Source organism: Bombyx mandarina, chromosome 16 (assembly GCF_030267445.1).
Source record: "Bombyx mandarina strain Sakado chromosome 16, ASM3026744v2".
Classification (NCBI taxonomy): Eukaryota; Metazoa; Arthropoda; class Insecta; order Lepidoptera; family Bombycidae; genus Bombyx; species Bombyx mandarina.
In genome coordinates, this window is record NC_143222.1 from 4,257,420 (window position 1) to 4,285,194 (window position 27,775).

General features: G+C 40.9%; 1 protein-coding gene across 1 annotated transcript; it reads right to left on the bottom strand.

Moving 5' to 3' along the window:
- LOC114252851 (alpha-tocopherol transfer protein) lies at positions 1 to 27,604 on the bottom strand. Its single transcript, XM_028187523.2, has 6 exons — positions 27,468 to 27,604; positions 8,737 to 8,973; positions 7,949 to 8,086; positions 6,745 to 6,868; positions 3,259 to 3,487; positions 1 to 2,051 (listed from the first exon to the last, which is right to left on the bottom strand). The coding sequence occupies exons 2-6, from the start codon at positions 8,970 to 8,972 to the stop codon at positions 1,780 to 1,782; spliced, it is 999 nt and encodes a 332-aa protein (XP_028043324.1). The 5' UTR covers position 8,973; positions 27,468 to 27,604; the 3' UTR covers positions 1 to 1,779.
- Between the last annotated feature and the right edge of the window lie 171 nt (positions 27,605 to 27,775).

The window sequence follows — 27,775 nt, forward strand, 5'->3', positions numbered from 1 at the left end:
TTATTCATAAATTTATTAGAATTTTTATTACGTAGGTACTTAATAAAATAAAAAATGAACATTTAAAAAAATAAAACACTACGTCTAGAAACGTAAGATAATGAGTATTACGTTTTAACTTCTTATTTTAATTAACTTGAAACTTATAAAAAACTTCGAAGTTGAGACGACATTGATAAAGCGAAATATGTAATTGATTTGAAACAAAATATAGAAGAAGATAATAAATTAACGTCATATTCAAACTGTCTTTGTTTATTAAGGCTTTTATATTCGTTCATATTATAAATTATCATTATTGCATAGTTATTAATACATTCCGGTATGGTATTAAAAAGTATTATATTTCATTGCAATTTCATATTATGTCTAAAATTTGTCGGCCACTTTTTAATAAAGTCTCATAGATAGATACAACAGAATTTCTTGTCGGATTCAGTTTGTCGCAATTCCGATCCGGTGGTAGATTCTGCGATGCACTGCTCTTGGTAGGGTTCGTGTTAGCAAGTCCTAAGTTGAGCCACGTGAGCTCACCTACCAAGCTGTGCGTAGTTGGAACAGCTATTTAGGCTACCAAAGTTTAGGTAGGGAAAAAAATCTATAAATTTTAAAGCAGTAAACTGATTATTTTAATTTATAATTCAAATTTATATTAGTATTTCTATCTAAGCCTAGCCTATCACCACCACGGACTGACTACAGCGGTCAAAGTAACGATCGAGTGGTGGGTGTGAAGAACCTTCGGAACGATCGGCTGCCATTAAATTTTAGTTAAAACTCAATTTCTTCAGTAAATCATTTTCAAACATGTCTTTCCCAAAGCTGTCAAACCCAATTAACATTTCTGTATAGTCGATCGTATTACCGAAGCGGGTGCAAAACACAGACCGTCACTATAAGCTAATCTGTTCGTTTTAAATCGCTCAGCGAGTCGAACGGGCTTAAGTCGAAGTATTTGGGTGACTCGTATAGTCATGAAGATGCATCAAGCAAGCTGCTCAAATATCGCATCGGTCACCTAAGCTACATAACCAAAATAGAGAGGATCGTGTACCGGCAAGTCCTTTTTTTCCTACCTATGCTGATATTATTAGTGAACTGAAGTGGCAATGGGCCGGCCACATAGCACGAAGAGAGGACGGTCGATGGGGCAGAAAGATCCTGGAGTGGCGACCACGTACTGGCAAGCGCAGTGTGGGACGGCCACCTACTAGATGGACCGACGACCTAGTAAAAAGCGCTGGGTCTCGTTGGATGCAGGTGGCAATGGACCAGTCGCACTAGAAATCTATTGGAGAGGCCTATGTTCAGCAGTGGACGGCGATAGGCTGAAATGATGATGATGATGATGATGCTGATATCCTTGAGAGGCTGTATCAGCGTTACCCTAGCGGGTAGATGAGCTCTCGTGGCTCAAAATGGAAATGTTGTTAACACTGGCCCTAACAAGAGTAGTGCTTCGCCGAATCTACCACCGGATCGGAAACGCGACCCACCGAGAATATCCGGCGAGAAACTCAATGGGCTGGAGCAAGTCCAGTGTAAGGCACTCTCTATCGACTGTCAGGTAGGAATGCAGAAGGCGGACCATTCAGCCTTACGCACTATGAATCAATCTTATCCCTCAGTGCCGGGATACGAGCTAATAACGATGAAAAGTTCTTTATACATGTCAATTTCAAAGTAACACTGTTAAATCAATTTTAGAATTAAATCATCTTTATTTTATAAATCTTATCGTATAAAAGCGAACAATATTTAATACAATTTACAAACTAATCACGATTTACTCTTCCCTGGCCTGTCCGTTTTTGCTTTTAGCGTTCTGTACGCCCCGTGAAGTCCTTCGTCTAAATCGTCGCGCTGGTTCAACGACCTGCAGGAGTGGGTTCTGGTGATCATGTCGTATGAACCGATGTTACTCCTCAACGTTCTCATGGCGCTACGTTGGCGGCGCGTCCGTAGTTCTGGCCTCAATTCGGTATCGTAAAATTTTCTTTCTTCCGTTTCCAGCCATTTCGAATTGGTTAGCAACTTTTTTGTCCATTGATCTGTAAGTTGTTTTTAATTATTTATCCACAACTGTAATTTCAACTGTAAATATTGTCAGGTTTAAAAATGCTTTCATGCTACGGAAATATATAGTAACTAGCGTTTGCCCGCGACTTCGTCCGCGTGGAATAGTTAGTTTGGTGTAACGAAAAATTTTACCTGCGACTTCATTTACGTAGAAAGAAAAAACCCCGAGTTTGGTCTGTTGGTTGTATTGGTCTCGGCGTGATGTTACCTAGCCTATAGCCTTCCTCAATAAATGAGTTATCTAACACTGAAAGGAATTTTTCAAATGGGACCAGTAGTTCCTGAGATTATTGCGTTCAAACAAACAAACTCTACGTCTTTATAATATATAGCGACCCGCCCTCGCTTCGCTTCGGAAACATTAAAACACACATGAAACCAAAAAAAAAAAAAAAATTAAAAACAATTTAAAAAAGTAGCCTATGTTCATCAGGGACAATGTCGGCTTCTAATGGAAAAAGAATTTTTCAAATCGGTCCAATAGTTTCGGAGCCTATTCGAAACAAACAAACAAACAAATCTTTCCTCTTTATAATATTAAGTATAGATTAGTATAGATAAAAAATAATAATATAAGTATAGATATAAAAATATGTTTTTCGTTTTTTTTTTGTTGGTTTTGTAGATATGGTTATTTTACTCTTGTATTTGATTGATTTGGTTAAATTATTGTCTATTGTTTATGATTTTTAATTGATATTCAGTTGAGTGAAAATTAATATATACTTTATATAATGACTCTTGGCACAATAGCACGAAATAGTGGCTCAACAAAAAAAAAACTATTTCAAAAGACGCAGCGAAAACTACTATTTTGAGTACTGATTAATTGTAGTTTACATTAGATTCTTAAGTGCTGTAAGTTCCACCAAATAACTACTATCTAGTCTTGAGACAATAACTAAATTAGATATGAGCAATAAATACAGGTGGTAGTCCGCGCGGGTAGGTAACACCATCCTGCCTATTTCTGCCGTGAAGCAGTAATGCGTTTCGGTTTGAAGGATGGGACAGCCGTTATAACTATACTGAGACCTTAGATCATATCTCGAGGTGGGTGGCGCATTTACGTTGTAGATGTCTATAGGCTCTAGTAACCACTTAACCAGATGAGCTGTAAGCTCGTCCAACCATCTAAGCAATAACAAAAAAAATACAACAGTAGAACAGTGAAATTACCGTTCAGATCTTTTATAGAGCCAGCTTTCCCGCCGTACTCGTAAGGCAATCCGTCTGTAGGGAAATAATCGATGCCCATGGCTTGATTTATTTCTTCTGTATTCGTGTGGATAGTCACGACTTTACGCCTCCACGGATACAGGCCAATATGAAGCAGCAACAAGGAGACCGTCTTGAGTCGTTGCGTGTTAATTACGTGAACTTCTGCGAATCGAAGCGGGTAAGCAGACTGAAAAGAAAACATTTTTTTTTATTTTTTTTCTTGGTTAGATGGGTGGACGAGCTCACAGACCACCTGGTGTTAAGTGATTACTGGAGCCCGTAGACATTTACAACGTAAATGCGCCACCCACCTTGAGATATAAGCTCTAAGGTCTCAGTATAATTACAACGGCTGCCCCACCCTTCAAACCGAAACGCATTACTGTTTCACGGCAGAAATAGGCAGGGTGATGGTACCCACCCGCGCGGACTCACAAGAGGTCCTGCTACCAGTACAGTAACATTCAAATTGAAAATCGCGGTGAAGCAAGAATCGAATTTGTCATTAACTGTGTAGCATCACAGTGTATCTGAGAAAGTAGCGAAGATTTATTAGTACATGTGTACTTATTTATTAACTATGTGGATTAGCAGAAATTCTGACGAACGGAACTGGGGTAAATGATCAGATCGAATCGAGAGTACTAGAAAAAATTATAACTGCTTGCGGGATCCAAACACCGGCACAACCGCATCGCTTACTACGAATGCACCGGGTGTCTTATCCTTTAGGCCACGACGACTAAAATAATATAATAAGCTACACGGTAGGGTTACCATGTGTACCTATGTTGTTTCTTTGACTGATACTTATAAGCTACATTATATGAGTCGACTATTATCAAAGCCGGCAATCTGACTTTTGGACAATGATTGGTAAATCAGAAAAACGAATTATTGACTTTGTATTCCATTAGACGTAGCGGAGCACACAACTGAACAGCAGTGGCTGATCTTTAAAAGACATATCAGCGAAGCTGTTGAATGTATCAAACAGCGACGGAAACCACAAGGTAAAAAGAGAGGCTGGATCAGTGAGGATACTTGGACCATCATTGATGAAAGAAGGAAACTCAGAGCAAATGGTCTTACAACACCCGCCGAAAAGGCAACGTACAGAAGTTTGTGCAAAGACATCCAAAGACTTTGTAGGAAGGACAAAAACTGCTTCTTCACGAGTATTTGTGCAGAAGTACAACAACACGCGCAAAAATATCAAACAGCGGATCTTTTTAAAAAAGTAAGACTATTAACACGACAGTTTAACGCTCAGTCGTGGGCAATTGAGAATAGAGATGGGGAAATCATCACGGAGATCGATAAAGTTGCAGAGAGATGGAGTGAATATTGCGCTGATTTGTATCATCTTGAGCACGTTATGGATGGTTCTGATCCTCTGGAAGGATGCAATATACACAACATGGAGCTGGAGCCGGATATTCTATACACAGAAGTAACTGCCGCTATTGGAAAATTGAAACCAAATAAGGCAGTCGGCATCGATAATATTACCGCCGAAGTTTTGAAGGGTCTCGGAGAGAAGGGAGTTGCGAAACTTGTAGACTTATGCAACTCAATATGGCGAAGCTGTGAATGGCCGAAGGATTGGACTCACTCTGCGATACTGCCATTACACAAAAAAGGCACTACCAGGAGGTGTGACAACTATAGAACGATTGCCCTGATATCACACACTAGCAAAGTACTGCTGCATGTCATTAACTCAAGGCTTAGACACTTCCTAGACTGGCAAATTCCACAAGAACAAGCAGGATTTGTTAAGGGAAAGGGTACTCGCGAACAGATACTCAACGTAAGGCTTATCATAGAAAAGTGCTATGAGTATAACATCCCGGCCGTTCTATGCTTCGTCGACTACCAAAAAGCCTTTGACTGCGTTGGTTGGAAGCATTTATGGTACGTGCTTAAGGACATGGGCGTTCCCATGCATCTGATTCAGCTGATGAGAGCCCTGTACCTGTCGGGACGGGGATCGGTACGGATCGGCCCAGAACAATCAAGAGAGTTCCGATTTGAGAAAGGAGTGCGCCAGGGTTGCATCGTCTCGCCCATACTTTTTAACATCTATGGCGAATACATAATGCGCAAAACCCTAGAGGAGTGGGATGGTGGCGTCACAGTTGGGGGCGTAAAGATCTCGAACTTACGATACGCTGATGATACCACATTAGTGGCGTCATCAGAAGAGGAAATGGAGGAGCTGCTGCGACGTCTGGTTATAGTTAGCGAGGAAATGGGACTAAAGATCAACCAGTCCAAAACAAAGATCATGATCGTGGATAAATACGGCACCCTTAACGAGAATAATATTCTTGGCCAATACGACATCGTCAAGACTTTCGTGTACCTCGGCTCGATTATTTCCAATAGAGGTGGATCGGAAACCGAAATAAGGCGACGCATCGGAATGGCCAAATCCGCTATGAGCCAGCTAAACAAAATATGGAGAGATCGAAACATACTCAAGAAAACGAAAGTGCAAATTGTTGAGACGCTCGTTTTCTTAATCTTTTTGTATGGGGCTGAGACCTGGATCTTGAAAGAGTCTGACAGGCGACGCATAGACGCGTTTGAGATGTGGTGCTGGCGGCGCATGTTGCGCATCCCTTGGACGGCTTTCCGGACGAACGCTTCCATCCTCAACGAGCTAAAAGTTGACCAGAGGCTATCCACCAAATGTCTATATAGAGTGCTCCAATACTTTGGTCATATAGCAAGAAAACCCTCTGACAACCTGGAGAGACTCGTAGTGACGGGTAAAGTGGATGGAAGACGATCCAGAGGTCGTAGCCGAAAAAGATGGAGTGACCAAGTGTCTGAGTGTCTGGACATGAGACTGAGCCACGCACTTCACTGTGCCACAGACCGACATAAGTGGCTACAAATTACAAAAAAAGGTCACAGGCGGGCGCATCACGATGCTCAGCAATGAGCGATCGACTGAAGGAGGAGGAGGAGGATTCCATTAGCAGTCACAAAACTCTTCGGAACGACATCTTAGATAAATAACAGGTTAAGTATTAACCTTTATTTAATGCAGGTTTTGAACCGTATTCTTTGAAGGAGACGATTATATTCAAATCAATCTGTATTGACATATCAATAAAAATTTTTGGTCCAAATGCACAGATTGCCACCTTTGATAATAGACGACTCATATGCCACCTATCTAAATTGATAACTATTGAAATGTGAACATCAGCCTTATTTTATGGTAACAAAACATTCACCATAAAACAATTAGCAATTGCGTTGTGTGAAGCTAAATAGTAAAACTCTAAAGGAAGTCGCAAAATAAAATTCCGAAGCGGTTATCCTTCTGGCGAACATTAAAGTTTCTTAACAACCTGAAGAATGGCGGGCAATAAATATTTTATTGTTCTCTTAAAAACAATCGTAAAATTTAATGTTTACCGTACGTACCTTCATGCACCAGACGAAGTCCTTCCAGTACGTTCCTCTGAAATGGTTTTTAATGTGCGAAGGTTGAAGGTCGCTCACGTCTATGAAAACTACTTCTTCACCGGGAGTCGGATCTTCTCGGAGCCTGAAAAATACCATCGAAACCTTTTAAGGCTTAAAGGCTTAAATTAATAATCTTTTGCCAACTTTATTTACTTACTTTGTACGCTGGCTAGCCTTCAGCTTCTATGTCTAAGCTATATATTAGGTAAGTCTGTTATGTAAATGTAAGTACGAGGCTGTACCATAAAAGAGTTTTCAAGTATCGTCGTGTATCGTCGCTGTCAAACCAAAACCTGCTATGTGCAAAAGCTCTATTTTGAATTAACGAGTAAAAACATTTTCGTATAAAATTTTATATGAAGGTGAATTTTTAAGAACTACATCAAATGAAAGCTATAGATAAATAATATTAAAGCTATAGACACATAACAGTTTTTTTTTATACGGTAGATAGGGCTGTGAACTATACGAAAAGGTCAAAAAGTAAAAATCTCAAAAAGTGCACATAGGAGATTTTGGTTTTTTTATTGTTTAACTGTGCTCATATTGCCTTTGACTTCCACGGTGATGGAATAACATCGTGTAATAAAATTCAAACCCGCAAAATTATAATTTCCATAATTACTGGTAGTAGAGCGTCTTGTGAGTCCGCGCGGGTAGGTTCCACCGTTCTGCCGTGAAGCAGTAATGCGTTTCGGTTTGAAGGGTAGAGCAGCGGTTGTACAAAACTGAGATCTTACAACTCATGTTTCGAGATGGGTGGCGGCATTTACGTTGTAGACGTCTATGGGCTCCGGTAATCGGGTATATCGAGCATAATCTTTTAGAATAAATCCTATTTAATATAAACAGAAAATACTTGGTTAGCTGTTACTCTTTCATCTATTACGAACAGTAGAATTTCAGGTTTACAAGTCCGTATTTGTTTTACATAAGGATTATATTAATTGTTCATCGTTTATATTCACTTATTGCATATAAACAATTTTTTGATCCGATATGTATATTTTAAAGTAATCCGGCTCGAAAAGTAGGAGGAGGATAGCGAATATTTTAGTAGAGTTGGGACTTGAATCTTCTATTCGAAGATTCGCAACTGATTTTAGCATAGTACTTATGTGGTGTTGTTTGGTCATGTTTACGAGAAAAGTGGATTCCGTACCTGATGTCTAAAATCATAAGCCATCGCGACAGTAGGGCTTTTGCCGAAAGTGGTCTGTCCAATGCCGTTGGGGCCGGTAGCCTGACCAGCGTCATGCGACGACCACCCACGCTTCTTGCGCGTAACGGGATTATGTATCTGTAATTCAGAAGAGACATAAATCAATACAGTAAACTGATTGGAAGTCACTTGGTGTTTTCAAACAATTCGATTGACGCTTTTCCGCAATGCAATGCAAGGCATTCTTTCCATCGATAGCTATGAAGAATGCTCAGGCCCACCTTTAAACATGAGATCGAAATGCATCACGTTTGTCCCTTCAAATTGGAAAGTATCTGTTTGGCAGTAGAGAAAGGCAGGATGACGGTTACCAGTTCTGGCTTATGATATGCCCTACCACTGTTTCGATCTCATATCCTGGGGTGAATGACAGAATTTACGTTATGCTATAAAGGCTAGACAAAACAAAAGGTTATATTTTTTTTATTTTATTGCGTTGATGGTTGTACGAGCTCACAGTCCACCTCGTGTTAAGTGGTTACCGGAGCCCATAGACATCTACAACGTAAATGCCGCCACCCACCTTGAGACATAAGTTCTAAGGTCTCAAGTATAGTTACAACGGCTGCCCCACCCTTCAAACCGAAACGCATTACTGCTTCACGGCAGGAATAGGCAGGGTGGTGGTACCTACACGCGCGGACTCACAAGAGATCCTACCACCAGTAATAATAATTATATAATAATTATATAGGCTATCGACAACCAGTCTTTAAGATATTACTTACGCATCCTGACAGCTAGACAGAATATCCTCGTCATCAGGACGTCGCTTATGCCAAAGCTCTGTCATTCCGCCTGGTCCTCTAGCCTTGTAGTATCTCCTGGCTCTCTTGCTTGCTTCTGCTTCATCTCCGTCACAAGTAATCGGGAAGAGGCGTAATACTTGGAGCTCGCTTACTGTGGCTTCTCTGGACAGGTTATCGCGGGCCCATCGTTCAGCAAACGACGCTGCCGGAGACATCCTGAAAATAAAATGTGATTCATTTGTTTAACGAAATGTTTTTTGCTGTCGCTCCACTTCCTCAATCGATTAACTAAGGATCGTGACTCACAAGAGGTCCTACCACCAGAACATTTGTTATGTACGTATTTCATTAGAAAAATTGGTACCCGCCTGCGGGATTCGAACACCTGTGCATCGCAACAACGAATGCACCGGACGTCTTAGCCTTTAGGCCACGACGACTTCAAAAACTTCGCTGTTGCAACTCTGAAGTAACAAAGGGATCGAGACGAATTATATTCTATTTAAATAATTGAATACTTAATGCGATTGGATCATTTTAATGGGCGGACACGTCACGCCGAACACGAAGTCGTGTTCCAAATCAAATTGAATTGAATCTTTTGTAAAACCAAATTACAAATTCAATGTCGGGTCTTAGTCTGAATGCTGTGTTGATCACGTCTGAATTTATAAAATAAAGAATACTATAACTCTGAGTTCATGTAAAGGCTGGTTGCGTTTTGTTAATTTATTGAAACGTATTCTCTGTCCACATTGTCATATCCATGGGATGACCGTTTATTATCAACTGTAGTGCATTTACTGAAAACGCACCTTTCTACTATGACTGTTATCTGTCGGTGATTTTGGTATTCGTAATAATTATCCAAGACTTGTATTCTGAGTACGCACGAATTGTTGTCGTAATTCCGACTATTTTGGCAATAAAGCAAATACACTTTAACTTGTAGGTAGTAAAGGTAGGTAGTAAAGTAGTTAGACCACTGCTTCAAAGCAATTGAAAATTGGAAGACAGGCGGTGTCTTTTTACGCAAGTAAAAAATCGATCAATGGCTTAATTAATTTTTTTTGCTTAGATTGGTGGACGTAGCCAGAATTCCACATGATCACGACTGCTCTGCCAAGAGCAACCGATTATGATGATGAGATTGGTGAACGAGCTCACAGCGCACCTGGTGTTAAGTGGTTACTGGAGCCCATAGACATCTACAACGTAAATGCGCCACCCACCTTGAGATATAAGTTCTCAGGTCTCAAGTATAGTTACAATGGGTGCCCCCCCCCCTTCAAACCGAAACGCATTACTGCTTCACGGCAGAAATAGGCGAGGCGGTGATACCTACCCGTGCGGACTCACAAGAGGTCCTACCACCAGTAATTACGCAAATTATAATTTTGCGGGTTTGATTTTTATTACACGATGTTATTCCGTCACCGTGGTATTCCATCGCGAAAGTTTGTTGAGTACGTATCTCATTAGAAAAATTGTTGAGTACGTATCTCATTAGAAAATTTGTTGAGTACGTATCTCATTAGAAAAATTGTTGAGTACGTATCTCATTAGAAAATTGGTTGAGTACGTATCTCATTAGAAAACTTGTTGAGTACGTATCTCATTAGAAAAATTGTTGAGTACGTATCTCATTAGAAAATTTGTTGAGTACGTATCTCATTAGAAAATTTGTTGAGTACGTATCTTATTAGAAAATTTGTTGAGTACTGTCAGCTCAATGTCATATCAATATGATACATTTTGTAGCTGTTGTATTATGGTTTTAACTTGTATAAATTATTTTTTTATTCGATAGCAGAGCATCATACGATTTACTCGATGTAAATTAGTCACCGTCATCCTAAGACATTGGCATCGCAACGCTACCGTTTGAAAGAAGACATTGCTTCAAGAATTTATAATATTCGCTAATATTATAAATATATTTTCTAAAATCCTTTATCCTTAATTGGTTGAGCATCATATTTTAGAAATTTGTGCGAGTGATTTTCTCGCAAAGACATAGCTTAAAATGAAAATTTACATGAAAATAAAAGCTATTTCCTGGCACGTGTTTATGTGACTAAAACAACAGATTACGGTTTATACATCCCGTTGTTCAGATAACGGCAAAAACAAACAATTGAAGACATGATGTGAAACAAATCGGTTCAATGAACTCCTGATGCATTAAGAAGTAAATTGCTTTGTTACTTTGTCAATATATTTGCGGTTTTAATTTACGCTCAGATGATAAAGGCCAATTTAAGTCGAGTAAGAAATGGAAAAAGACATTATCTTTTATCTTCTTTTGTTCGATGGCAATATTGTTTTTGAAATATTTGTTGGTGGAAAAAGAAAGGCTACCATCACCCTGCCTATTTCACTTGCAGCCTCGCCTCCCAGTTTAAACGGTGGGATAGGCTTTAGGCCATAAAATGGAGATTCATAGACCTCGTTTTCGTAATGTAATTCTAATTTTTCTTCAGTTCCGTAATTCTAAAATACTTTAAGAATATCTATACTAATGTTATAAAGCTGAAGAGCTTGTTTGTATTAACGTGCTAATCTCAAGAACTACTGGTCCAATTTGAAAAATTCTTTCAGTTTTAGATAGCCCGTTTATTGAGGAAGACTATAAGGCTATATAACATCACGGTAAAACCAATACAAGTGGAGCACCAATAAATAATGTTTTAAAATAGGGGTTTAAATAACTCTTTAACATCCTATAATTCAAAATATTTTCACTTTCTACATAAATGTAGTGGGGGATAAAATTTAGCGTTATGCCAAAGTAACTATTCTACGCGGACGGAGTCGCGGACAAAAGCTAGTTATAAATAAAATAAAAAAGATATTCCGTAAATCTTGAGTTATTAAAATACCGCGTTCATTTCACTGATTTTAGAAAGTGCAGATGCTTTGAATTGTCATAATGATTTCTCGTATGACTGGTGGTAGAACCTCTTGTGAGTCCGCGCGGGTAGGTACCACCGCCCGGCCTATTTCTGCCGTGAAGCAGTAATGCGTTTCGGTTTGAAGGGTGGGGCAGCTGTTGTAACTATACTGAGACCTTAGAACTTATATCTCAAGGTGGGTGGCGCATTTACGTTGTTGATGTCTATGGGCTTCAGTAACCACTTAACACCAGGTGGGCTGTGAGTTCGTCCACACATCTAAAAAAAAAAAATCGGATAGACACGTAATTTAGTTTTACGATGACAAAGGGGATCTGCAGAAAATCGTATTCGTAACGGGCACCGAACGGCAAACAGCGCCTGTAAATGAAAAGTAAACACAAGAAGATCTCTTGTTGATTTTGAAACGCTGTTAATTATACGACTTGAGTCGGACCTCCAGGGACTTAAGGTGGCATTCTAGACTCCGTAATAGACGGCAAGCTATATCTACAGACCACAAGGGATAAATAATTCATGTGAAACATGAAATGAACAGACAAACTCTAGAGTCTTAAGAGTCATAATAAATACTAGCTGTAGCCGTCCGCTTCGCTGGGCATTTAAAATTAACGTTATTATTTCTCACCCCCTATAAAGATTCTCATCATTAACGTCCCCGCAACTGATGTGGGGAGTCCAACACTCATATAAATAATAGCCTATCTATTAAGTACCTACATGTAATTTCTACATGCATACCAAGTTTCAAGTCAATCGGATGCATGGTTCAGTAGTTATAACGGAATATCCGTAAAAACCACTGTAGATTTATATATTAGTACGGAATAATAAAAAAACCGGAAACAAAACACGCACGATCATACGATCCGAGATTAGGTTTCTCTGTACTATAGGAATCAGAGGCTGACATACATACTCATATTTTTAAATATATACATATACAGATAATAGGCACCCAGGCAAAAGCAAAAAGACCTGTTGATCATACGAATGTTTGCTTGATGTGGGAATCGATGCCCACGACCGTCGGTGCAACGGTCAGGGACGCTAAGTACTGCACCACTGAGTCAGTCAGAGTTTAAGTAAAGCAAGTAACACAAAGTTTGTTATAATAATCATTATCTTTATCTATATATATATAAAAATGAATTGCTGTTCGTTAGTCTCGCTAAAACTCGAGAACGGCTGGACCGATTTGGCTAATGGTCTTGAATGATTTGTGGAAGTCCACTCATTCTCGCTCACGACTCGGTCGTGTGCGGACGTGCTTTCCGATCCGTTGCTCGCTTGTGATCTACGTCTCGGAACTCATAGTTGTGCGCGACAGTGTAGTGACCGTGAATACCCCATACCAACTGTCTTTTTCAAGGCAAAAAGGATCGCTACGATCAGGCTTTCTGTGGCACTCTCACAGGCTAGCGATCTTCCCAAACCCTCTCTTACCCCCGCTGACTGCCGTTTTCACGGCATAGGCACTCCCCCCCCCCCCTGCTCCTTGCTGTCTTTACAGCACAGGGGGGTTCTCCCAAACCAGGGGACTCGCCTTTCGGCGAGTTGAACAAAAGTCCCGGGGCCGCCCCCCCCGGGCGAAAATCACGTGAAGATGGACGAAAAAATTTTCATCGACTTCATTCGGGAAAAATATCCGTCAATCGCGCCCGAATTCGAAGCCTATAGGGCCTCATTTGGTAAATATTCTCCCCCCGCATCTCTCGCCGCCGTCGCCAAACATGCCTCGCAGGCATGCCTCGCGTGCCCCGCCGCCGGTCCGTGTTCAAGCGCACGTACGCACGCCGCCGCCGTAGCGTCTAACGCCCCCGCCCCCGCTACCCCCGCGCCCGCGTCAATCTCGTCAGTTTCGGCCGTCGCGACCTCAATAGCGTCTAGTTCAGGCTCCGATACCGAATCGGAGATGGACTTCGAGTCCGCGACTAGCCCTCAACCCGGAACCTCGGATGGGTTCCAAACTGTAACGCGCGGTAAAAAGCGTACTCGGGTCGTGGAGTCCCGGAGCTCCATGACGAAGCAAACCAAGTCCGCGACCGCCTCCCGACCGCAGGTAGTCGTGACGCCGGAGTCGGACTCCGCCCGCCGCGTAACCCCACCGCCGCGCCCAAAAACCGCGCCCGCGCCTAAAACAGTTGTCCCGCCCCCGCTGATACTCCAGGAGAAGTCAGCGTGGAATCGCGTATCCCAGGCCCTTCAGGCCAACAAAATTAATTATACCCATGCGCGTAACGTCGCGCATGGGATTCAGATTAAGGTCGCAACGCCGGGCGACCATAGGGCCCTCTCTGCTTACCTCCGAAAGGAGAACATAGGCTATCACACCTATGCTCTTCAGGAGGACCGCGAACTCCGCGTAGTGATACGCGGAGTCCCCAAGGAACTCGACATAGACTACGTAAAGGAGGATCTGATCGGTCAGTCCCTCCCAATAGTTAGTGTGCACCGGATGCACAGCGGACGCGGCAGACAGCCGTACAATATGATTCTCGTCGCGCTAGAATCAACCCCGGAGGCAAAGAAAAGAATCTCATGTCTCAAAACGATATGCGGCCTCTCCGGGATCACCGTCGAAGCCCCCCATAAACGAGGTACTCCCGGGCAGTGCCACAGGTGCCAGCTCTATGGCCACTCAGCGCGTAATTGCCACGCGCGCCCCCGCTGCGTGAAATGCCTCGGCGATCACGCAACCACAGAATGTTCGCGTGTTAGGGAAACCGCGACGGAACCCCCAAGCTGTGTCCTATGCCTTAAGCAAGGGCACCCGGCAAACTACCGCGGATGTCCTAGGGCTCCGCGTAAACGCCCGAACCACCCAGCCCCCCGAACCGTCGACCCAAAGACTTCAGTGCCGAAACCAGCCTTCGTACCGGCTGCGGTTCCCACCGTCTCGGCGTGGAAAAAACCGCTGCCGTATACGAAGGAGGGAACACAAAACGTACCCCAGCCCCCGCCTGCGACACGTCCCGCGCCTCAGCCCCTGCTCGCACCACGCCCCGCGCCCGCGTACCGCCCCCCGCAACCCTCAGCCGTCAACGACTTCGCGCTCGTGCGCGACTTCGTCACCGCGGTAAACTTTGACCGTCTGCGATCGTTCGCAGATGCTATCCGTAGGTCGGTAACCCCCGAACAGCGGCTTGCGGCCGCTTTCGATCACATGGACGTCTATGAGTCCGTATCCCGTACGCTTTAAATCTTTACCGGTTATCAATGGCGCGAAACGGTAGAGAAAAACTTTATTCCCTTAAGTTGGCATTCTACAATGCTAACGGACTCGCGCGGCAACGCGATCAAATATACGAATTCCTTCGCGACAACCTAATAGATATTCTTTTAGTGCAGGAGACCTGCCTGAAGCCCTCGCGTCGTGACCCAAAAGTCGCGAATTACGTCATGGTTAGGAATGACAGACTCACCGCCTCCAAAGGCGGGACTGCCATTTACTATAGGCGGGCCCTGCACGTTGTCCCTCTCGATACTCCGTCGCTCTCACATATCGAGGCGTCAGTGTGCCGTATCTCGCTGACGGGACACCAGCCGATCGTCATCGCATCCGTTTATCTCCCCCCGGACAAGACCCTCCTGAGCAGTGACATCGAGTCACTGTTCGGCATGGGAGACTCTGTCATCCTGGCAGGCGATTTAAATTGCCACCAGACTAGGTGGAACTGCCATCGTACTAACGTCAACGGTAGGCGTCTCGACGCGTTTATAGACGACCTCACCTTCGAAGTAGTCGGCCCCCCAACTCCAACATGTTATCCGTATAACATCGCGCTCCGTTCGAGCACTATAGACCTGGCATTGCTTAGGAACGTAACTCTGCGCTTGCATTCCATCGAAGCACTGTCAGAGCTCGACTCAGACCACCGACCTGTCGTTATGCAGCTCGGTCGCCCTCACAACCCAGTCACTGTTACGAGGACCATGGTGGATTGGAATAAGCTGGGCACGTGCTTAGCCGAAGCCGCTCCGCCAATCCTCCCTTACGGCCCGGATTCGAATCTATCCCCCGAGGACACCGTCGAATCCATAAACATCATTACCGATCATAACTCTTCCGCGATCATTAGATCTTCTAAAGAAGTTGATGTGGAGGATAGCTTCCACCGCATCAGACTGTCCCCCGAACTTAGGAACCTCTTAAGAGTTAGGAACGCGGCAATCCGGGCCTACGATCGTCTTCCCACGCATTCAAACCGGATTCGGATGCGTCGTCTACAACGCGAAGTCCACTCCCGCCTAAGCGACGCCCGTAACGAAAATTGGCATAGTTATTTAGAACAACTCGCGCCCTCCCACCAAGCATACTGGCGACTAGCTAGGACTCTCAAATCCGAAACTACCGCTACTATGCCTCCCCTCGTACGCCCTTCAGGCCAACCACCGGCTTTCGATGACGATGACAAGGCTGAGCTGCTGGCCGATGCACTGCAAGAGCAGTGCACCACCAGCACTCAATACGCGGACCCCGAACACACCGAGTTAGTCGACAGGGAGGTCGAGCGCAGAGCATCCCTACCGCCCTCGGACGCGTTACCCCCCATTACCACTGACGAAGTTAGAGAAGCGATCCACAACCTCCAACCTAAGAAGGCACCCGGCTCCGACGGCATCCGTAACCGCGCGCTTAAACTCTTACCAGTCCAACTGATAGCAATGTTGGCTACCATTTTAAATGCCGCTATGACGCACTGCATCTTTCCCGCGGTGTGGAAAGAAGCAGACGTTATCGGTATACATAAGCCGGGCAAACCGAAAAACGAAACCGCTAGTTACCGTCCGATTAGTCTCCTCCCGACGATAGGCAAAATTTACGAACGGCTCCTTCGGAATCGCCTCTGGGACTTCGTTACCGCGAATAAAATTCTAATAGACGAGCAGTTTGGATTCCGCGCTAAGCACTCGTGCGTACAACAAGTGCACCGCCTCACGGAGCACATCTTAATAGGGCTAAATAGGCGTAAACCAATCCCGACCGGCGCCCTCTTCTTCGATATCGCGAAGGCGTTCGACAAAGTCTGGCACAACGGTTTGATCTACAAACTGTACAACATGGGAGTGCCAGACAGACTCGTGCTCATCATACGAGACTTCTTGTCGAACCGTTTGTTTCGATATCGAGTTGAGGGAACTCGCTCCCGCCCCCGTCATCTGACTGCCGGAGTCCCGCAAGGCTCCGCGCTCTCCCCGTTATTATTTAGTTTGTATATCAATGATATACCCCGGTCTCCGGAGACCCATCTAGCGCTCTTCGCCGATGACACGGCTATCTACTACTCGTGTAGGAAGATGTCGTTGCTGCATCGGCGACTCCAGATCGCAATAGCCACCATGGGACAGTGGTTCCGGAAGTGGCGCATCGACATCAACCCCACGAAAAGCACAGCGGTGCTCTTCAAAAGGGGTCGCCCTCCGAATACCACTTCGAGCATCCCACTCCCTAATAGGCGCGCAAACACCTCCGCCGTTAGCCCCGTCACTCTCTTTGGCCAGCCCATACCGTGGACCTCGCAGGTAAAATACCTAGGCGTCACCCTCGACAGAGGGATGACATTCCGTCCCCATATTAAAACGGTACGCGACCGTGCCGCCTTCATATTAGGACGTCTCTACCCTATGCTTTGCAAGCGAAGCAAACTGTCCCTCCGTAATAAGGTAACTCTCTACAAAACTTGCATACGCCCCGTTATGACGTATGCAAGCGTAGTGTTCGCTCACGCAGCCCGCACCAACTTGAAGCCCCTTCAGGTTATTCAATCCCGATTCTGCAGGATAGCCGTCGGAGCACCATGGTTCCTGAGGAACGTGGATCTCCACGATGACCTGGAGCTCGACTCTGTCAGTAAGTATCTACAGTCGGCATCATTGCGCCATTTCGAGAAGGCGGCACGACATGAGAACCCTCTTGTCGTGGCCGCTGGAAACTACATACCCGATCCTGTAGACCGAATGGTAAACAGTCGACGTCGCCCAAAGCACGTCATTACGGATCCTCCCGATCCATTAACGGTGCTTTTAGGCACCACAAGCACCGGTCGGTCACCGTCCTCGTCGAACCCGTCGCTTGCGACGAAGGGCTCGACGAGCGAATTAACCCCTAGACACAGCCCACTGAGTTTCTCGCCGGATCTTCTCAGTGGGTCGCGTTTCCGATCCGGTGGTAGATTCTGCGAAGCACTGCTCTTGCTAGGGTCAGTGTTAGCAACTCTCCGGTTTGAGCCCCGTGAGCTCACCTACACACGTTAGGGTGAAGCTGAAATAGCCTCTCAAGGCTATCAGCATAGGTAGGAAAAAAAAAAAAAAAAAAAGGAAGTCCAGAGAAGGTTTAAAAGGTAGATAAATATGAAAATGCTCGGAATTAAATAAAAATAACAAATTTGTTTTTTCTTTGATGTTCCCCCGTCGGAGGAATCCTTTTGTTTGTTTTAAGTTTGTTTTATACAAAAGTTTAGGTCTTTTATTTATCGATTGTGGCTCTAAGAAGTCTGCCGGGTCAGCTAGTATTTGATAAAATCACATTTTTAATAAGCTGTTTTCTGGTCGGTCTACCGCGGTATATTACAACCTTACAAGGCTGGATTGTTTTTTTTTATGATTGAAAAATTACTGGTGGCCCGGAGGTCTTTCCAGTTTCACCAGGACAGGTGGGCGAGCAAAGGCTCAGCCAAGAGGGTTGGGATTTGCTAACAAATGCCCGAGCGCCTCCGAAGGAGACCTAACAACTCAAGAGCGATTGCTTCGCGAATGAATCTACTACCGGATCGGAATCGCGACCCGCTGTGAAGATCCAGCGAGAAACTCAGCGGGCTGATGTATGGTTAGGTTGCACGTTGACCTCTTTGTCGAGATCGACGAGTACGGTTACCGGGGTCCCTAAGCCCGCTCCTAGTTTTAGAGCTGAAGACGTCGGCTGGATTGTACGTAGATAGTAGTATTATTCAAGGACTGCTACTAGAACATGACGGTACTCAAACAAATGCTTTTATTTGTATTGCAGTATCCCCTCTCTTTAAAGGCTTAGTTGATTCGCAACAGTAAAACCAACGACAATTTTTTTTTAGAACAGTAGCAAAATGTATTCATTCTTAATTTAACTTTTATTCTACATCTAGGCTGATTCATAAATCATTCAGGTTCAGTCATTAAAGAAAGACTCGAAGACATTTTCAATAAGACACCTTTAAGTCAGCCAGACAATAATGTTAAATAGCGTACTCTATCACGGAGTTCCCTTGACATTACGCGGTTCGTGGGATTCGATCCGTATGGTTTTGTAATATCATAAGGTCAAATTAGTGAACCAAAATAGCTATGTGATACGGATGTAGCAAAAATTGTTTTTTTTATTTTATTGTTTCAGATCACGAAGCATTACGCTTCTTAATGTATTCTACATTTATACATTGCAGCATTAGTTTATTGTAATCGAAATACTAGTACAAGCGATGTTTTTATCAGTAGTCTGCTAAATTTTTTTTGGTTAATTACTAAGCACAAATGAGATAATCTACGCCAGTGAAACAACATTCGATTTTAAGAGTGTGAGTGTCTCAGTTGTAAAGTGTCAGTGTCAGTTTTTACTGGTGGTAGGACCTCTTGTGAGTCCGCGCGGGTGGGTACCACCGCCCTGCGTATTTCTACCGTGAAGCAGTAACGCGTTTCGGTTTAAAGGGTGGGGCAGCCTTTGTAACTATACTTGAGACTTTAGAACTTATATCTCAAGGTGGGTGGCGCATTTACGTTGTGGATGTCTATGGGCTCCAGTAACCATTCAACACCAGGTGGGCTGTAAGCTGGTCCACCTATCTAAGCAATAAAAAAAAAAAGTTGTTCAACTCAACAATTCAAATATAACTTCGATCCCATGTCTTTTTTTTTATTGCCATTGTAGGCAGACGAGCATACGGCCCACCTGATGGTAAGTGGTCACCGTCGCTCATGGACGTCAGCAATGCCAGGGGCAGAGCCAATCCGCTGCCTAAAAGGTAGGTAGTTCTCAAGGTAGGAAGGCTGCTTCTGTAAGCAATCAACACCTTGAAGTCGTCATGGCTCAAAGAATAAGATACCCGGTGTGGTCGTAACAAGCGACGCCACTGCGCCAGAGTTCAAATCCAGTGTTCAATCCAAGTACAAATTTTTACTTAAAAATACGTAGTTAACACAATGACATGTCCATGCAATGCTTGCACGACGAAGGAAAATATTAAATACCTACGCAAAAATTTAAAATTTCGTACTTATAAATATGGTCCGGTTGAAAATGCAGATTAGCCGCTGTCAATAAAAAAAGCGTGGCAAAAAAATCCGGTTAGGCTCTGAGCTCATCTACCCATATAGAGCAGTAAAGAGACCTTAACACAAACGCAAAACATTTATTTACAATGATAGGTACAAACACTCTTGTTTAAGGAAGTTTAAATATCGTGATCTAAATCATAGGAAGTTGGCGGATGCAACCCCGTCGATATCAAATTAAAACTATAGAAGATAGAATAGAATATCAATTTCAAATTCAAAATCGCTAGTCTTGTAGACCCCAAATACATACGGTAAATTAAAATAAACCAAAGAAAATGCTGTGTTTACAAATTAATGAAATAAAAAAAACTACAAAGGTCATTGACAAATTTACATCTATTAAATCACATTGCGGGTATTACGCCAATCAATCTTAGTTTGATCCGTTCTTAGTTAAGTTGGTAGGCATTTAGGTAGGAGAACAAAGCCTACAATCGTGTGTCGTGTCAACGCTCTGCTAACCTTGGAAGCTGTTGAACAGATTTCGTAAAACGTTCCATACAAAAATGCTGTATATCCAATACCGTTGGCCATTGAAACCCATTTATGATAATCATAATCATACCAACGCTTACTGGTACCTATTTCTACCATAGCCGGTAGGTCGACAATTAGGTATTACTTAAAATAAACAAAACAAAACAAAAAAAGTATAATAACGATAAGTGAATTTAATCCGTTATGGTATGCTTAGTGTTAAAGTCTTTGGCAAAAACCTGCCCATTATACTGGTTTCAAAGTATTGCAAGCTAAGTACCTAGGTAAGTGTCTACTTGTGCTGTGATGTGTTCCGATATAAAGGGAGAGATGGCCATTAAATTAAGATTTTGATCTCATGTTACTAGGTGGTCACATTTATTTTAGCTTCGGTCACCACTAAACACCAAATGGTCCGTGAGCCCGTATACCTACGCACCAAATAAAGATACATAATCCCACGGCTCTTCTGATGTTAAGTAAAGACGTAAATTCAAAGCGGTGTGCTTCAGAACAGAAATAGGTGAGATGACGGCACTTACCCGTCAGTACCTAGCAGAGAACACGTGTAGTAATTAATATGACACAAGACAAAGAAGATTTTCATAATCAACGCCTTTACAAACACGTTTTATCGGGATTCCCATAATCCATGTTGACCGGCAAAGATTAATTCAATCTGCTGGATTATCTCATGAATTGTTGCGTAGGAATTTTTCGGAGATGTTTTATTGTTTTATTTGTTTTTATTATCATCAGCTTATTCGTTTCACTTAGAGATAATGAAGCTCGATCATAGGCTGGTAGTGAATTTTTTTTATTATTATGTATGAAGATTAAAGCGCTTATCAGTGATATCTAATTGATCCTCACCCTCATTAGCATCACCCTTTACAACTTGTACTGTACAATTGAGACTAGAACCCATGTGTCAAGGCGGGTGACGAGTGACAACAAGAAAAAAAAATGTGGTGGCATTTATGTTGTTGATATCTATGGACTTCGATTACCAGTTAACACCTGAGAGACAATTCACCTAACAAAACAAAAAAAAAAAAAACTGATCTAAAAAATTGCCAACAAAAGATCAATGTTTTTTTTTTGTTTGTTACAGAAATGGCTTTGTTAAGTCTACAATCCACTTCGTGCTTTGTGTCATAACGGCTGGCACATCCTTCCAAACGGAATGCATTACTAATGGTTATTGATCTTAAGACAACCGGTTTGAAAGTGGTTGACATTGTTTATAAACTATATAAGCCAATGCCTCTTACCTTAAGGATTGTTTAGCTTCTGTTTATTTTTGTGTATGGCAAGGTAGACACTTACCAAGGTACCTATCCCCAAACAAATTTTATCTATAATTAAATTTACAAATTAAGAAACTGATAATGATGAAATGATAATCCTGAATATAGCTTATATAGTTAATAATCTAAGGACAACGGATAAAGAAATAAAGAATGCAAAGGCGAAAATGTTACAACAATGATTTAGCAAAAACATCCCTTCGTTGCTTAGAATTGTTGTACATAAGGTTCAAATTGCCTTAACGAAGATGGCACTAGAAGAAAAAGATTAATACTTTAAAAATAAAAAAAACATTTTATTTAACAATTCGTTCTATAAAACGCTAATCGCTCACAGCATAAACCAACGCGGAACTTCCCATATTATAATATTCAACTTAATGAAGGTTAAATTCAAATGATGCAAAAACACGTACAGCTTGATATCTGAGTGACTCGTATACGATTTATATACTATATTGAATCTAGATTTGAGGCGAAAGGTGAAAAAAAGTTTCGAAAATAGATTTTTATTAAAATATTTTTTGTTAACATTTAGTCTTATGCAGTGTTATTTAAAAAAAAATGAATATAAAGTTAAAGCAAAAGCCGATTTCAACCCGTTTCTTTCATGAAACAATAATAAATTCCAATTGAAAGACAAAGTATTGAAATTTGAACGTTATTTCAATATGTGTAAAGACTGTAGTAGTTGAGTGTAGTATGATTTTGAGTTGAATGTGATGGACAGTACTAGTATGAATTACTTGCCTACCAATACCAAAAAAAGTATTCAACAGATATGTAGATAAAATATGTCAGTACTGGTGGTAGGACCTCTTGTCAGTCCGCCACGGTTAACCATCACCCTGCCTATTTCTGCCGTGAAGCTGTAATGCGTTTCGGTTTGAAGGGTGGGACAGCCGTTGTAACTATACTATAGACCTTAGAACCTATATCTCATATATAGATGTTTATGGGCTCCAGTAACCACTTAACACCAGATGGGCTGCTCGTCCACACATCTACACAATAAAAAAAGTTAACATTTCATAGCATAGCCAATTATTTGGTTTTGCAACACTAATAAATTTAATAAAAATCGAATTCGCGAAACGATTATGAAGTCCAATCAAGACCAAGAGACACAGTTATTTTATCGCGCACTAAAACATTAACCTACATCAAACTAATATATATTTAAATGCTATTTATCAATAGCGTTCAGTTCAAAAGTCAAGCTATTTAAATGCGGATTTAGAAAATTAATATCGCAAGCTTAATAGCGTGTTCTAATATAACGTTAAAGATTTGGTTAACAATATTGAAATGTGAAACCGATTCGAAGCTGTTTTAAGATTTATGTAATTCAAGCAATTAGAACTCTGGAAACAACGTTTTTTAACCTATTCAGAATTTTCAGGAATATTAAGGAAATAATATCGCAATGACGACTAATGTTAAAATAAAGAATTTCCTGCGGTACAAATATTTAATTTAAAAATAGATTTATCTGTTCAAAACAACTCGAAATTCAGATTCTTTGAGCATTATGTTAAATGCTTATAATAAAATAAAAAGTATTTACTCTCGTTTTCTTAAGATAGCTTACCGCGTAACTATGCGCCTGGTATTATCTATGCCTAAAGAAACCGAAAAGAATGTAGTGCTTAAGAAGAAACCTACACAGGTGGAGAGAGCGAGAGAGAGTGAGAGAAAGCGAGAGAGAGAGAGAGAGCGAGAGAGAGATAGAGCAAGAGAGAGCGAGAGAGAGAGAAAGCTGACGGTCCCATCTGTTTCCCTTTACTGGAGCAATGAAAGATTGTATAGAAACAGTAGTGTGCCCAATCTTTAAGTCTGAGGCTGTACTTTTGTGGGCAAGGAAGGCCGACTTGCCGTATTGCGTCGTTACCTACATTTAAATTTATAAACAAGAATTGTTTCCAACGATGATAAATCAAATTGTGATTGTCGCATATTAAAGTATTGATTCATAAGCGTCTAGATGAAACAAGAAATGATCGTTTAGGAGATTAGAGAAATGTGCAATGCCTGCACCTTTTGTAAATTAACTCGAGATCCTAAATAAGGATTTACGTGGTCAATTCGCTGACAGAAAGATTTTTTTATCTACCTTAATTAGCGTAACATAAAAACGAAAAAGATGAAATTACTTAACATTAATATAATTTTGTAAATAGACGGGAGAGAGAAAAAATTACAATTAATCACATACATTACAGTTAAAATTCATTTAAAAATGAATCTGCGTGCAACTTAAAAAAAAGAGACCAAACAAAACACACACAAATGAAAATTTCATATCGTCTTTTCGCATTAAAAGTGTACAATTTCCTAAAATATTCGAAATTGAATTAATATGCGGAATCATTTGGTATTACCACTATTTTTCTCATAAATACTGTCAAAAGACGTTTAAGAAGTTTACCTATGTTTTGACTACTATTTAAAAAAAAAAATACATAATTTTATCTTAATTTAAAAGACAGATAATGTAACTGTTAAAAAATAAAAAATAAATGTTGCAAAGATGATTAATATTAAACATATCACATGTTAAACCTTTAAAACACTCTCCTGTAAAATTTGTAACTTCTGAGATTATACAGTTTTAACACGAGAAGACGATATATGATTCTTGTATACATACATCCAAAACAGTAATTAATTGGAAGCGAAACGCCTCACAAAATATTCACTTTTCCTACAGTGTAACCGCCTGGGGTACCACCAACGCTTTCTGAATAACAGATTTCTCTAAGGTTTTTCTTTCCTTTTACGACAAATCAACCCAAATGGCTGTCGGGCATGATTTAATTTTAACCGTACTTACAAAGACGAATGTAAAGCCCCAAGATAACACTGAACCCTGGGACTAACCGAATCATAAGGGTTGAAATTGTGCCCTGAATGCAAAATAAATATATTTAAGTACATAGAGCTAACGTAAAAAAAAACTGTACTTGTACTGGTGGTAGGACCTCTTGTGAGTCCGCACGAGTAGGTACCACCGCCCCGCCTATTTCTGCCGTGAAGCAGTAATGCGTTTCGGTTTGAAGGGTGGGACAGCCGTTGTAACTATACTGAGACCTTAGAACTTATATCTCAAGGTATGTGGCGGCATTTACGTTGTAGATATCTATGGGCTCCAGTAACCACTTAACACCAGGTGGGCTGTGAGCTCGTCCACCCATTTAAGCAATAAAAAAAAGATAACAAAAAAAACTATCGAAATTTGTTGGTATTACTGGTACTTAATTCATTTGAAGCCAAGTTCCCGATAAGATATTCTTAGTTTTTTTTTCAAAACAAGAATTAGTCAATATAAGTGAGGAGCTTTTGACAATGCAAGAAAAAAACCTTCTCTACCTAATCTCTGGTAGACTAAGTAGACTATGCTTGAACTGGTAGATGAGCTCACAGGTTCAAACTAAGTAAATTTGGTAACACTGGCCCTACCAAGAGTAGTAGTACTTAGTAGTACTTTACCACGACATCGGAATCGTCATATACTGAAAAACCCAACGAAAAACTCAGTGAGTTCCTAGAAAATAAGACAACACTGGTACCTATTCTTTTGAACTATTTTTATTTTTGTATTATTTGTTTACGCACATTAAGTATTAATAAGCTTAATACTTTTGATTCCCCCACCTGTCCTGGTGAAACTGGAAAGGCCTCAGGGCCACCGTAAACCTTCGATCATAAAAAAAAACTTTTAATTCGATTTCAAGACAGTATATTTTAAACCTTTTTGCTTGTTGATATACATATGATCTACTTCTATTTATCACTGCTCCCTTTTAAATTCAGTAACAATGAAAAGGAGGTTTCTAGCGCTCATAAATATTACAACGTTAATGCCTTTGCCTATTGAAGCCGGACGTACTGTCAAAATGTCAATATAATGGTTGTCCAATGTAAAAAATACATACAGAAGGTTTCTCCTATTTTTAAGCACCTATAGTTTTCTAAGCAAAACCATTGAATAATATTTCACTTAAAACTTGAAATTAGATTCATATCTATACTTCTATACTAATATTATAAAGAGGAAAGATTTGTTTGTTTGTTTGTTTCGAATAGGCTCCGAAACTACTGGACCGATTTGAAAAATTCTTTTTCCATTAGAAGCCGACATTGTCCCTGATGAACATAGGCTACTTTTTTTTTTTTTTTTTTTTTTTTTTTTTTCATGTGTGTTTTAATGTTTCCGAAGCGAAGCGAGGGCGGGTCGCTAGTTTTACTCATAAACATATGAAATAGTAGATAATTGTGTACACGATACAAGTATTCCCTTTCATCTCGTATTTTCACTCACCCACAGAGTATCTGTAGAAATTGTTTCACACGTGATTATTTAACAATTAACATGGTATATGCAGTTTTAGCGATTGTGTATGCCTGATGATCGACTAATTGGGTTAGCGTAGAATTTGATTGTGGAATTTTCAGGTTTTGTTTATAACTTCAATTTTTGTGGTTTTGGAGGCGAATTTAGTTTCAATACAAATTTTTAACAAGTATATTTGATAAAATTTGTGTTATTGAATTTTAAAAAAATAGGTTAATATCGATTGAAGACAAACTGTATATTGTTTTAAATCAATTGGTTAAATGATCCGCGAACCTAGTAAACACAATTCTTTTTATCACATTATATATTAGCGACCCGCCCTCGCTTCGCTTCAGAAGCATTAAATTTTATTATTGATAGCTGAGTCCCGCGATGCTACCCGCGGTTATTGTCGTACCGCGGGTGACGGCACGAGGCGAAGTTAGTCTAAAAAAGTAGCCTAAGTTACTCCTTATATCATCAGCTACCTATCAGTGAAAGTCCCGTCAAAATCGATCCAGCCGTTCCAGAGATTACCCGGAACAAACAGACAGACAGACAAAAATTGTAAAAAAAAATGTTTTGGTGTATGTACCGTATATATATTCATATTATGCATGTAGTCAAAAGCGGCTATTTGAATATTACAAACAGACACATCAATTTTATTTATATGTATAGATAATTGGTATTTCATAAAATAGCTTTCGAGGGCTTGATCTCGCGTTTTCCTTCGTTTGCTATTTCTTTTTATTATTTGCGACGTTTGAATATTTTACAATTTTTATAGTCATCACAGAAGGTGAGACTAAAAGATAAAAGTAATTTTAATAATGTTGACGCCTCACAAAACCCGGAAAATGTAAATCGTAGGGATAAGTAAATCGTAGACGACAAAGATAGATAGATTTATGGACGTTAACACTGAATTACTTAGAAATTTGAGACGCGATAAAAATTACTGTACATATTCTAAGCCAGGACTAATAAACAAAAAATAAATTAAACTGATCACTTCTATTAATTTGTTGAAAGTTTTAAGTAGGTAATAATGTTTATTGTCTGAAAAAATAAAAGATTATGGAACTTTAAACACGTTTTTACACTAATCTTAGCCCACGTTTTCATAAAAGAATATTTCAAGAAATCTATTACCGAATAAAAAATGTTCACGAAAAAATATTCGTGCATTTATTCGTCACACATTATGTTAAAATTTAATACCAAAAAAACAATGTTACAGATAAACTAAAACTTTTCAATTGGCTTCAGTCGTTTTTTATGAAATCTATTATAATTGATCAAAAACGAAGAACGAGAAAACAAAATAATTCAAATTCGAAAACACATTATGCGACATACCTGTTGCTTATATTCACGTCCTTACGAATCTGCGTTTGAGCCGAACTGAGTACGATTTGAGATTTGAGTCAGCTGCGGCGGCGTCGATCTGTCTTCCCGCTTGCGTCACCTTGACCCTACACGCAATATTGTAGCAGACCGTGTAATTAATAAGCATTCTGGTTGTCTCTCAAACATTGGTTTTTACTTTTGGAACGAAGTTCCTTATGGGGCGGATGCGGAGGGGTACCGTAACCGGGAAAAAACGTCCGTAACGTAAGATTTTTATTATTTATGTATAGTCTTAGTATGATGGCTATACAGTGTCT